Source organism: Pecten maximus, chromosome 2 (genome assembly GCF_902652985.1).
Source record: "Pecten maximus chromosome 2, xPecMax1.1, whole genome shotgun sequence".
Classification (NCBI taxonomy): Eukaryota; Metazoa; Mollusca; class Bivalvia; order Pectinida; family Pectinidae; genus Pecten; species Pecten maximus.
Window position 1 is genome coordinate 52119489 of NC_047016.1, and position 13269 is coordinate 52132757.

The 13269-nt window shown below is 34.0% G+C and overlaps 2 protein-coding genes across 4 annotated transcripts in view; one reads left to right on the top strand and one right to left on the bottom strand.

Moving 5' to 3' along the window:
* On the bottom strand, nt 1–8569 carry LOC117322442. The gene is made up of 3 exons (XM_033877358.1): nt 8477–8569; nt 4561–4651; nt 1–1485 (listed from the first exon to the last, which is right to left on the bottom strand). The coding sequence occupies exons 2-3, from the start codon at nt 4646–4648 to the stop codon at nt 704–706; spliced, it is 870 nt and encodes a 289-aa protein (XP_033733249.1). The 5' UTR covers nt 4649–4651; nt 8477–8569; the 3' UTR covers nt 1–703.
* LOC117322443 overlaps nt 8167–13269 on the top strand; it is a 20941-nt gene continuing 15838 nt past the window's right edge. Inside the window, exons 1-2 of one of the 3 annotated variants that reach the window (XM_033877361.1) lie at nt 8477–10631; nt 11454–11524. The gene's annotated coding sequence lies outside the window, so the exon portion shown is untranslated. Of the gene's footprint in view, nt 8231–8476; nt 11525–13269 lie in introns of those variants that run through there. The other 2 variants (XM_033877359.1, XM_033877360.1) reach the window with 2 other exon arrangements.

Below are 13269 nucleotides of genomic sequence, written 5' to 3' on the forward strand. Positions count from 1 at the left end.
TGTATGGAAATATTACAATTTATTACAAATCATAAAGCAACGCGTAGGTTTATTCTTTCAAAGCAATAAATTGATAAACATCTATATATATATTTTCAAGAAAATAACAAAACAATGTGCTATAATATCCAGAGCATTGTGAAGCGACCTTCAAGTGTTAGCAAACCAAATTGCATTGAACCACGTGATTAAAAAATAGTCCCGGTCAAAGGTCACCGTTTCAACCAATAAAAACGCATTTAGAGTTTATTCAACATGTGGAATAAACGGAATGTTATTCAACAGTTGTTATGATTGTTCAATACCTTGGGAGTTGAATAACACCCATCTTTTGTGGTAGAAAGCAACGTAACAACTTGACGTAAATCCGTGATATTATTTACATTACAGCAGCCCTTCATGTAATTACAAACTGATGTTAAGTTTTGTTCAAGCACAGTCGTCATCATTACTAAGTCTGACACCTATTTACCATCACACCATAACAAATGAACCCCCCCTCTCCCACAGTAACCCTTAAATTAGATGTTACGTCCTCCTAGTTATCAAAGAACGTCTATAACCATACTTAAATCGTCACAACATCAACGCCGCCAGAGTAATATCTGTTGTTGAAGAGTATTAATCGGTCAGTGGAACTTCCCATATAATTCCAAACACAACTCCTTATTCCAGTGAGTAGTGGAAGGCATTGTTGGACTATTTACAAATAGTGTGGAGGGATTTTTGGAGCCATCACATGCATCCCATAGACAAACGCTGCCTTCATCACGCACGTACTTCCATTAAAACAGCTGAAGTATATCGTCTGCACGTCAACCTCGTCCTGCCACGTACAAACACGTAATTTGTCACCAACTTTACTTTCGCCTAATAATGTGACGTCAAACTTCTCCACGGGATAACGACACATATCGTCATTGAAGTGTTTGTAAAATCCGTCATTTGCTGCCTCGGTAGCACAGTCGGTAAAAGACTGGACATACCGATTCGTAGTCACGTGATAATTTTGGTCCATGTCGCTGTGGCGTGCAGTAAAAGTCATAGCAAAGATAGTATCCGGCATTTCCGGTATTACTGGTATTGGATACGGAGCGTTGCTATAGAGGAACGGTATGTTTCTGAAATTTTCTACAAATGTTTTAGGTAAAGGGGTGGATTTCCTGGTTGTTCGGTCTACTATAACCAACTTTAAAAAGAATTCACCGAGCTTTTCTTTTGTCTCGACATTGGTCATAGATGTTAACATACTGTATGAACTCTTGCCTATATGGTACAGGGAAGTTGACATGGCCAGTCGGATGTTCGGTTTTACGTATTTCGATATCAAGTGAATTTCCGGTGTAAGGGAGCAGGACATTTGTACGACAAATGACATCAGGTGACCCATTTTATAAAGGTCCTGTCTACTAGAGAATTTGACATTCTCCGGAGGGTGTCCTGCAGTCAAAAACAGCTCCACGATGCTCCAGAGCGATAAATTATCTGGAAAGATAGGTACATTTATGTAGTTCAATTTATAATGATTTAAGAACAAATATTCATGATTAATGAAAAAAATAAAAATCAAGGTGAAGAACTGAATACATTGTGCGGACATATTTGTGTAAAGTTTATCACCTGTTAAACAGAACAGGGTTTCCTATACTGGGGTTGTATGCGAGTATAATTATTTATTTTTATGTTCAAATAAATATGTAAGTCAAATTCGTTAAAAGTATATACCTACTTATTATACATGTAACCCATCTATTCATAAAATGAAAGGATTATTATCATTATGCAATATTAGAATATTATCAAATCTATCTTTGTTCATCCAAGTACTAGAAAGACATCTAAAAAATAATATGTGAATTTCAAAAATATATATACATGTATTGTAAAACTATTGAAATGATATGTTTTAAAACATACATGTTATGATAAGTACTATTGTATGGTTAAATATACCATCCTGTATTGAACGAACGTTTTATGCAGTGTATACTACAAACTTGTAAATGTATGTGTTTCACTACATTCTGTACAAAAGTATACATTGTATTATGCTGTTGTAATTTTTGTTGACCTCTTGTCGCACATAATAGTGTGCCTGAGTGCTAATAAAGATCTCCCTCTCTCTATACTCCCTTGTCGCAGTAACCTATTTTAACTCAGTGCAGTGAGTACATGTGTACCAATGTGTCCAAACAGTGTATGTAATTTTTATTGTTAAAACATATGTGAAGTGTGAAATTGAAATTGATTTATAAGCAAGTTCCCCTTCAGTGAACAACATAATCAGTCACAGATCCCTGAACAATCCCATATATTGAATTCAACAACAGATAATATATTTGTATTGTACTCTTTAATTTCCATGTATTTCTCATTAGGAAAGAAGCTATATTGTACTTTCATTGATTTTAAAAAGGCTTTCGATACAGTGTGGAGAGTTGGTCTCTGGAAAAAGCTCTTAAAGAGCAATGTCACTGGCAAAATTTTTAATGTTATTTTTATGTTATATGAAGTGTTAAAAATGGATGTGAACAGTCAGATTTATTCAATTGTCAGATCGGTTTAAAACAAGGGGAACATTTATCGCCTTTTTTGTTTTCAGTTTATCTTAATGATTTAGAAACTTATCTTGTTGAAAAAAATGTGAACTTTGGACAAATTATGTATCGACAATATCGGGATGTATCTAAAACTTTTTATCATTTTATACGCTGATGACACAGTTTTGTTATCAGAAACACTAGATGGTTTACAACAATTATTAAATGAATTTGAACAATATTGTCAGAAATGGAAACTTGAACTAAATATAAGAAAAACCAAAGTTGTAATCTTTTCGAAACGGAAATGTCTACAAATTCACAATTTTACACTGTGTAATACGGGGTTAGACAAAGTTGAAGGGTATACATATCTAGGTATATTTTTTAACTTTAATTGTAGCTTTTTTAAAGCAAAGAAAAAAGTTGCTGAGCAAGCACAGAAGTCAGTTTTTGCTATTTACAAGAAACTTAGGAACATATCACTTCCTGTAGACCTCCAATTGAAAATATTTGATTCACTTGTCATGCCAGTTTTATTGTATTCATCTGAAATATGGGGATTTGAAAATGTAAATATTATAGAGAAAATTCACTTGCAATTTTGTAAAAACATAATTAAATTAAGAAAGTGTACAGCTAATTTCATGATTTATAGCGAACTAGGAAGATACCCTCTTGACATTGAAATCAAATGTAGAATGATAACGTTTTGGCATAGCTTGATAACCTGAAATAAACTGTCAAGTAATATTTATAGATTAATGTATACTTTATAGGAAACTGGATCTATGTCGTGTACATGGCTGTCATATGTTAAAGATATTTTTATCTAAATCTGGCTTAAACTATGTCTGGATTTACCAATCAATATGTTCTTTTTCAAGAGATGAAATAAAGAGTCTGGTTAAAAGTAGATTGCAGGATCAGTTTATTCAGAAATGGTTTCATGATATTGATAATTCTTCAAGAGGACAAACATATTCTATATTTAAGACACAATTTGGCATAGAAAAGTATTTGTTACAGCTAAATGAAAAAGATAGACAAAATTATGTGTAAATTTCGATCCTCTTACATTAAACTACCAATAGAATCAGGACGATGGCTTGGTATACCTCGTCACGAGAGAATTTGTAATTTGTGTATATCAGATATTGGTGATGAATTTCATTATATATTTAAATGAGAACATGAATCTGTAATATGTTTGAGGAAGAAATATATTCCAAAATACTACAATACTTATCCGAGTCGAGAAAAAATGCAAGGGATGTTCACTATATTTAATCGTAAAGTTTATATAAGAATGTGTAGATTTATAGAAAAACTAAGTAAATTGATTCTAAAGTGATTTTTGTACGAAGCAGTGCTCCTCCATTCTTTAATGTTCTTTGTAATTATCACAAATTTATATTGTATAGAATTGTGACCTCTTGTTACACACGTTAGTGTGTCAGAGTGATATCAATAAAACCTTGAAACCTTAAAAAAACCTTGAAACGTGTTTTCATCTTATTCTTTTGTTCTCGCTACACCCAATGGGTGTCCGGGGGGATGGGTTGGGGGGGGGGGGGGGGGGGGGGGGGGGGGGGGCACTAACTGCCAGCTTCGTACAAGGTATGACTGGGGTGGATGGGGTAGGGTGGATGGATGGGGTGGGGTGGGGTGGGGCTTGGGGTGAGGGTTGGGGTTGGGGGGTTGGGGCGCTAACTGCCAGCTTCGTACAAGGACGTATGACCGGGGTGGATGGGGTAGGGTGGATGGATGGGGTGGGGCGGGGGTGGGGGGGGGGGGGGGGGGGGGGGGGGGGCACTAACGGCAAGGTTCGTACGATTCGTACGAGGACGGATGACCGGAGGGCACAAACATCCAGGGTTGTACGGGAACGGTCTGTTAAAATTCAGTCTACATTCATATATGTTGAAAAGGGATGATGAAGAACACATGTATTTATCAATGACAAAGTTTGTATACATATCAGTAAATATTCAGGAGTACCCCTTGAACGTACACTTACTTGTCCGATCGAAGAAGAGACTCGGTAGTCCGGAAATACGGACCTCTATCCGTGCCAGAGAGTCGTTAACGATCTCAAGGTAAGGCATCTCCTGGATAATGTGAAGGAAAACAATTATATAAAAAAAGGGCGTGGCGTGGGTCTACAGGTATGTCATACCCTGTATTATGTGAAGGACAACAATGATATAAAAAAGGGCGTGGCGTGGGTCTACAGGTATGTTATACCCTGTATTATGTGAAGGACAACAATTATATAAAAAAGGGTGTGGCGTGGGTCTACAGGTATGTCATACCCTGTATTATGTGAAGGATAAGTATCATTACGAAAGCCGGTTGGGATCATTCTCGTAGAATTTGTTTTGGCGCTATTACGCAAAACTAACGCGTTGTATCACAACAAATTACATGTCGATTATTTTCGATGATATCAAAAGATTAGTTACACTGAATGGTAGAATATCCTAATTAAGAAAGTACTGTAAATGTCAATATGTGGGTTGAAAATTTAAGTGACATCATCATGGATGAAACTGGAACCAGGCAGAATGTACAGGCAAACTATTACCTGACTTGTCCCCGTATGTAAATGAGAAATTTGAACAGGCTGTTGGAGCAGTTTGTAAAGCGATGTCCTGTCGGAGGAATTCGTTAATGTTTACAGGGAAAATTGTGTTTTAAATGTAAAAAATAAATCGTAGTTATTGACACGGTATGTTAAAGATGATTTTTTTTTTGGCGAGGGATCTGGGGTCTGGCCGCCAAGGCCACCAGTGGGTCCAGAGCAGCGGACAGCGGGTAGGAGGTTCCAGTGGCCCCGGCGGAAAATGAATTTAGCAAGTAAATCACAGACGTGACCGAACTTAGGTGCTTCTGTACACTTGCATCGAGTAAGATTTGAGAAATAACCAAACGGTTTGTGATCAATGATGAACTCCTCCACAAATGTTTTGATGTGATTTACTTGTAAGGGATAGTTACAGAAACATTAAAAACGGATATTTCAATGTTAAGTTATTTAAATTAGATAAAATGATCTAGTTCATAATTGGTATGTAATCATAATCTACAGAACTCAGCGAGCTTCTTTAAAACCAATTGTGAAACAGTTACAATAACATCATTGTATTATTGTTTATCTATGTCGTACAAGGCTGATATTTATTTGTTCAAATGATCAAAATAGTGTTTATGATAAAAAACGGCTATTTATATTCGTGTAAAACCATTTAAACTGTCTAATTTGAGTTTTTTTTTTTACATTATTTGAAAAAAAACATGGCAAGACATAGATAAACACTATTACAATGATATTATTGTAACTGTTTCACCAAGAAATATCTTTAAACAAGATAAACGGCATAGTTTTAATGCTGGTGGTTATAATGTAAAACTGCTGGGGAAACAAATCAACGAACTAATACGTTACAGCTTTACATGAACTAAGCTAACTTTCGAAAATGGATCTTATTTTATTATTCATTTTTTTCCATTATAAAATACGCAAATATTTCCCCCCTAAAATCAGACAAACAATTGACATTTTAATATCGAATATCTAATGTTTTAAGTTACTTGAAATAAAATCAACATTTGATTTACATCCAAATGTATCTCAGGTCAGGGAATATTTATAGCCCCGAGAACTATATAGCTATCGTCGAAAATTTTGCTGCTTTGCACCTTGTAAACATATTTTTAGCCGAACTGTGCATTCATGGCTGTATGTTGTGATGCCAGATAATAAGTTGAGTTGATAACAATCAGAATATTCGATATCAACTGGAATTCTTTTAATTTAAGAAAATTTAATTTTTAATGTCTATTTTTAGTAACAACGGCGAAGCACATGTATATCAGCGTATGTACATGTATATACTATACCCCCTACTAGGCGTGTACACATGTATACATGGCCTTACTATTTATCCCTTATCGACCATAATTAGGAGCGTACGCAGTGCGCCAGCTCAAATACGGGTCGTTTTGACTGTCGTTCCCCGCTATCTGATTCTTTTCTATAAAAGTAGTAAATATGAATATGAATATTTTGAATAATTTTAATTCCCTCAAATGTAAACATGCAGATACTCAAAATGTCCACTATAACTATAACTATAACCAGCTCAAATACGGGTCGTTTTGACTGTCGTTCCTCGCTATCTGATTCTTTTCTATAAAAGTAGTAAATATGAATATGAATATTTTGAATAATTTTAATTCCCTCAAATGTAAACATACAGATACTCAAAATGTCCACTATAACTATAGTTTATAACGTACAAATATTGACAACATTAACATCATTCGGACGACGACAACTATAGAAATAAAAATAATCATAAATGGTACGAAGTTATAGGACTCTTGTTTGTCATCGGAAAGTTCAACGTAAGAGAGAGAATTATTATAGTTACTGTCAATGTGGTCATCCTATTGAGGATACATATCATTTCTTCTTCGTCTGTAATAATTATGTTGAACAGAGAATCGAATTGTACCGAAATCTGAACAATTTCATACCGCTAGATCTGCAGCTATTACTGTATGGAAGCAGTGATTTATCCATAGAGGATAATGTTACAATATGTAAAAACACTCAGAAGTACATTCTTGATTCGTATAGATTTTAATTCCCCTTATCTTTCTAAATATATCTGTGTAAATTTATGTGTGCTTATCATATCTATTCCGATGCCGATGGCAAAAGAGAATTGAATTTCCAGGAGGCATAGGAAGCGAACGGAGAGAGCTAACCATGGCACAGGATGTGATGAACTTTAGAAACAGCAGAGTGTTTTGAAAAGTGAATAGTGTGAACTTCTGCTATCGGCATCGGAATAGTTTATTGGAATAGTTTACTTGAATTGTTTATTCATTTGATAATCTATAGTCATAATGATTTTTTTTTTAATTATATCTTCATTATAGCACTCTCTCTCTCTCTCTCTCTCTCTCTCTCTCTCTCTCTCTCTCTCTCTCTCTCTCTCTCTCTCTCTCTCTCTCATATGTAAATATATGTCATCTTGTAAAATAAATGTATTATATGTATGTAAAATTATATAGGGAAAGGGCTTAATATAAGTTTGATAACTTGTGCCCAATTCCCATGTATATATTAAGATACAATAAAATATGTTTAAATCAAAAACGTAAGAATATAGCGTGCACATAATTCACAAGATAATACTGCGATACATCATAATAATCTTTTTAGCAATTCTTCAAAACAGATCATTCGTCGGTGATCAATTATTGATTTTTTTTCAGTTATCGATTTTTGATTGATCATTCAATCAATTACTCGGTAAGAGATTGATTGATGGTCGGTTGATTGTTGAGTTATGGTTGCCGACTGAGCGGAAAGTTTGAAATTTTAGCTGAGGAAGTCGTAAGAGCTGCACTGTAAAAGATCTGTAAAAGATCTGTAAAAGATCGTTTGCAGTTGAGATGTTGGTTCTGACAAACAAAATTACAATTACCAAATGCAAGAAAACAATGAATAGAAAAATGATACCATGCCTAGAGAACTACGTGGCCCTTGGCCTCTTGTTATCAATTTCTATGGCGCTAAATTTCCGCGACACATTTTTCACCCCTCTGGCGCCCCTGGCCCTGACCAGGTATATGAACTTCCGGTGGTGAATGTAAACATCGTTATCTTTAGCCAGGTATGTATGATAATTCGTTACTGAAGAAATTTAAACGTATGTTGGTTAAACTGTACCGCGTTCAGGCTAATGTTTGTGTGATGAGGTGAGTTTCAGGCTGAGAGGGCAGACATGTAATGGAATCCAGTTCAAGTCTCCTGAACAGTCAAGCGATCAACTGCTAGGTAGATCTATAATATATGAACATATATACCCATTGTCGACGTAATCTAATGTACTAAGCAGTGTGTGTAAGCGATCACTCACCTATAAACTTGATCATATCCTTGTAAGGTATACTTGTATACCGGTACGCCTATGCCATTGATGTTGCCTTATATATATAGAAGTTATCTGCCCTTTGGAACTGGGGACCCACAAGGGGTATTTTCATATCAACATTGAGTACAAAGTCAAATGAAAAGCACGTTTATGTTCATATTAGTCACTGCGTATACAGTATATGTACCATATGTCCCAGATAGCTTGACAGTTTAAATGTCACACGAGTACTATACTCCAATTATGTCACAAACAATGTTTCACAATTAGGAAAAGTTTATTTGTCATAAGAAACATACCAATACGGAGACAATAACCTGAGATAAAAAGAACAATACATGACAGTATACGTATACGTGTACACGATACCGATAATAAAACTGTTTAATACCAAAAGTATTAAATATCTACTTAGGTACATTTTATATATTTATTATATTAAATTCTATTTCATTTCATAGTTACACATAGTTTTACCCTAACTTTGACCCTATGACTTTGACCCTATGGAACCAACCAACCACTTGTATGTCCGGGGATCCAGTGCTAATAAGTTTAACACTACGGGCAAGATATTTAAAATGTAAATATATATTAATTTAATGTAGTCCATTGATAGTAAAAAGTTCAAATATAAATATATATTATATGATTTGTAGTTATATAATTTACCTTGAAGCACACAGGTTTTTACCGGTATACAGAGAATACACTAGTACACAACATTTACATCATTGTACGTGATATGTGCCTGAAGTGAAAATGCTAAAGTAAAAGACAAACTTAGAATATTTAGCACTAGACATTGGCTGATGAAAAATTAAATGAAACACACAATTATCTAATAGTAATTAGCAGTTAATAGTAATTGTTTCGTGTATACTTGGCATATACACCTAGCACTGGACAATGGATGATAGGGTTTCATACAATTTTAATACGCATACACAACTAGTAATACTTGGCACTTGACGATGGGTAATTAATTATTAAAAAAAAAAATATATATATATACACAACGAATAAAATAGGTGTAGTTATTTTGTCCTGGTGTCTTGTATGTATCTATTGTAGGCGATGTTCTTGTACCGAAGGAATCTCATACGAATCTGCATTTGCCTTGTTATTGGTAGACAGGGAATAGTGATAGACATAGCCATCATGATGCATGTATACTTACAAATCAGACAGCTCAAACACTGATATCAATAGTTTAATCCAACAATAATATTAATCAAATGTAATGAATGACCAAGTATGATATTAATGAAAACCTTATAGATATTTTCTATGGGAAGATCAATCGCTAAACACTAAGGAAAATGAAGAACTATTCATTTCTGTTCAGAATTTCATTTGTAACAGTAAAATATTTTGATAATGTCCACATCCTGATTAGTTTTCAAACACCACTGAAGCTACATGTACATCAAATTTTCCTGGATTTGAAGTATCAAATATGTATTTAACTGAAGTATTTTGTTGAGAAGTTAAATTGTCCATCTCGTTATTGTGTGTAAATGTCCATGATTTAACACTGTAATCGTATTTTAGGAAAGGAATTAGTATAAGCTTTTAGCTTGTTTTCCAATCCTATATGTATATATGATTTGTAATCAGTTAAGTTAATACCAAGAAAATATCAGCGATACTTAGCCGTGTTGATAAAGGTTATCGGATAGTAGTGAATGGCCTGATGTGATTTTGTTTCGCATTTTTAATCATTTCAAACAGTAAAATATCTATAATATATATGTTGTTGTACTATTTGATGAAAATGGTATATGGTATGTAAAAATTGATTAATTAGTAACGAAATGAGATGAATTCAAAGTTTGTGTAAAATAGAGGTAATGTGGGAGAACAGAGGTAAAATCCAGGTAATGTGGGAGAACAGAGGTAAAATCCAGGTAATGTGGGAGAACACAGTTAAAATCCAGGTAATGTGGGAGAACACAGGTAAAATCCAGGTAATGTGGGAGAACAGAGCTAAAATCCAGGTAAGGTATATATGAAGCAGACTATAATGACGTTGACTTTACCAGAGTTGGTGCTCGGGGAATCAGCCTTATCAACAAATGTGACCGGGTTTTCTTCATGTTACCTATCTGTTTCAGGACTTACAGCAAATGACAACAAGGTATACTAAGGTGTTTTTTTATTGGTGAGGAAAAAAACATATCCAATTTTCTTCTTCAAAAAGCTGACAGCCCACAAGATTGTTTATGTCTAGGTATACTATAAACGCTGATGTGGATAGCATTATGTCTGTTTATGTTGAAATAAGTCACGATGCCAATAATATATCAAAATGAAAATATAAGTGTTCAGTGGATCCTTTAAATGGCTGAAATAGCACCATGAAATCGTCTTAAAGGGAGATTATGAAATAATTTCTATATAATGAATTGAGGAGGATTTCTATCAAAGAAAGAATGATAGTTTGAATGTTGGTGTGTTTATAAGAAAATCTTCCGATTTATATGACGAGAAGCGTTGATTTCAGTCATCCACAAAAATCATGTTTGCCAATTATCAATTATTTTACAGTAACGTCAAATGATGAATAACAATTTATATCATATCTATTTTATTATTACAAATTTCATAAATAACTAAGTCATTATCTACCAACTAACTTTTTTCTTTTACTATTGAATGGAGTTAACTACTATACATAGCTGGTATCAATTTCGAATTGTATCTAAGCATAGTAATGTTATTTTTCAAAAAGACATATGGGATATATTGACAATTATATAAATGACATTGTTTTATAACTCAATTGTCTGTTCCAAATAATGCATGTTTCTGAGACAATATAACTGTTGTTCAGTTCCTTTTGAATGTTGTAATTAGTGAGGATTTGAACTAGCACTTCACATCCCTTAACTCGTTATAATGTTACACGTGAATAACTATCAACAATCACTATCTAAATCAGTCCTTATCTTTTTTTCAGATCGGGATTTGCTAATTTTAGTTGGTGTTTCCAAATCTATGTTATTGTTGATGAAATGAGTTATTGGGAAAGTAAGCATGGTTAAGACGATTATCATTCGGTATTTATGTCACGGTGTTAAAGTTTGACCAACACATGTAAGGTGTATATAGATACTTGCGCTGTGTATCGTGTGTAGTGTTTATACAAGTCCCTGTGTCATATAATGTCCCATGTACCTGTGTATATAGTTATTGTGACGTATGAGAGGTGAGCGCAAGGATTGGTTGAGTGTGTCACTTTGCCCGTGCATAACCCTATACCTGTGCACGTGAAAAGCCTTACCTGGGCCCTACCCAGGTGAGTGCAGCCACAACGGCTATAGACCCTGCTAGCACACACTTCCGGTAGGTGTGTTCTCCTTTCTCCCACTTTTTAAAAATAACATAGGAGCAGTTATGGTAAAGACAAAGGAAGGTGTTTCTTTAGGAAGTTCTTTGAAGTTATGTTATAGTCTGTTTCAATATGGAATACCAACTCGGGTAAAAAAAAATAGTGTCAACTCAGGTATATGAATCGGATATAGTTTTCGAAATTCAAAGCACTTTCATTAAAATTATTTTACTAGTAATAATGAAATGGCAATATTATATCAATAAATATATATATATAAAAAAAATGTAAATTGAACAATTTTATTAGAGTATTTTTAAGTATTTACACTAAATCTGAAAACAAGCACAAATTAAATCAATATGACACAAAATAAGTTTTAACAGAAAATATGGTTCAAAACGATACAATTGTTTTACAAGTCAAGATTCAGTGAGTAAATATGTATGCCAAGATGTTGATAATTCAAATATCAAAGCAAAATATGATGATTTTCTGATCACCTAACAGGTGAGTTGATTTAACTGTGTTCTGATTTACCTGTATTCTTACAATGAGGATATTTCTGTAACAGACTATAACTCCTTATCAACACACCTTAACTCCTGTCAAAACACCCCACCCTAACCAGAGTTGGTGTTCGGGGAAGACCCCGTTGATGATGTGAGTAGATTAATTACTTGATTAATGAAAGTCCCATTAATCTCCTTTACTTCAAAGTCTGAGTCTGTGTATCTCTTAAAATAGGCAGCTACACATAGGAAGAGACTGACGAGTGGTATAATGTCAAAGAATTTTACAACAAAGTGCCTGATCAGGATTTGAAATTGTTGATAAATTGTGATTAGCCTAACCACCTTTAGAAAGATTGGGCCTGATTGATAATTGTACGATTACTATTGATGTGAATAAGGTTGATTTTCATTTGAGTATATTTCAATCCTGAAAATGTTTACTTATATGAATAAAGTGGACACCCATTAACTCTTTCATTATTCAAAACACATTTCATGTCTAATTATCCATTTGATAAATGTGTTGGTTTTAGTTAATCAAATCATTTTGAAATTAAACTAAATTATGTATCATATACACTATGTGTTGGTGATCGGAAGATAAAGATTTGAATTTCCCGTCGTAGTTGTACTGTGGTGAATATTTATAACATATGAACAATTCGCTACCATGTATGTACATACATTGCGATCCAGGTATTCATACCATCTTACTTACAACCACACCAACATTCAAACTCTCTTCTCTCTTTCTTCGATAGAAAACCTCCTCAGTTCCTTATATAGAAATTATTTCATAATCTCCCATTAAGAGGATTTCATGGTGCAATTTCAGCCATTTAAAGGATTGACTGGACACTTATATTTTCGTTTTGATACATTATTGGCATTGTGACGTATTTCAACAGAAACAGACATTATATGATGCT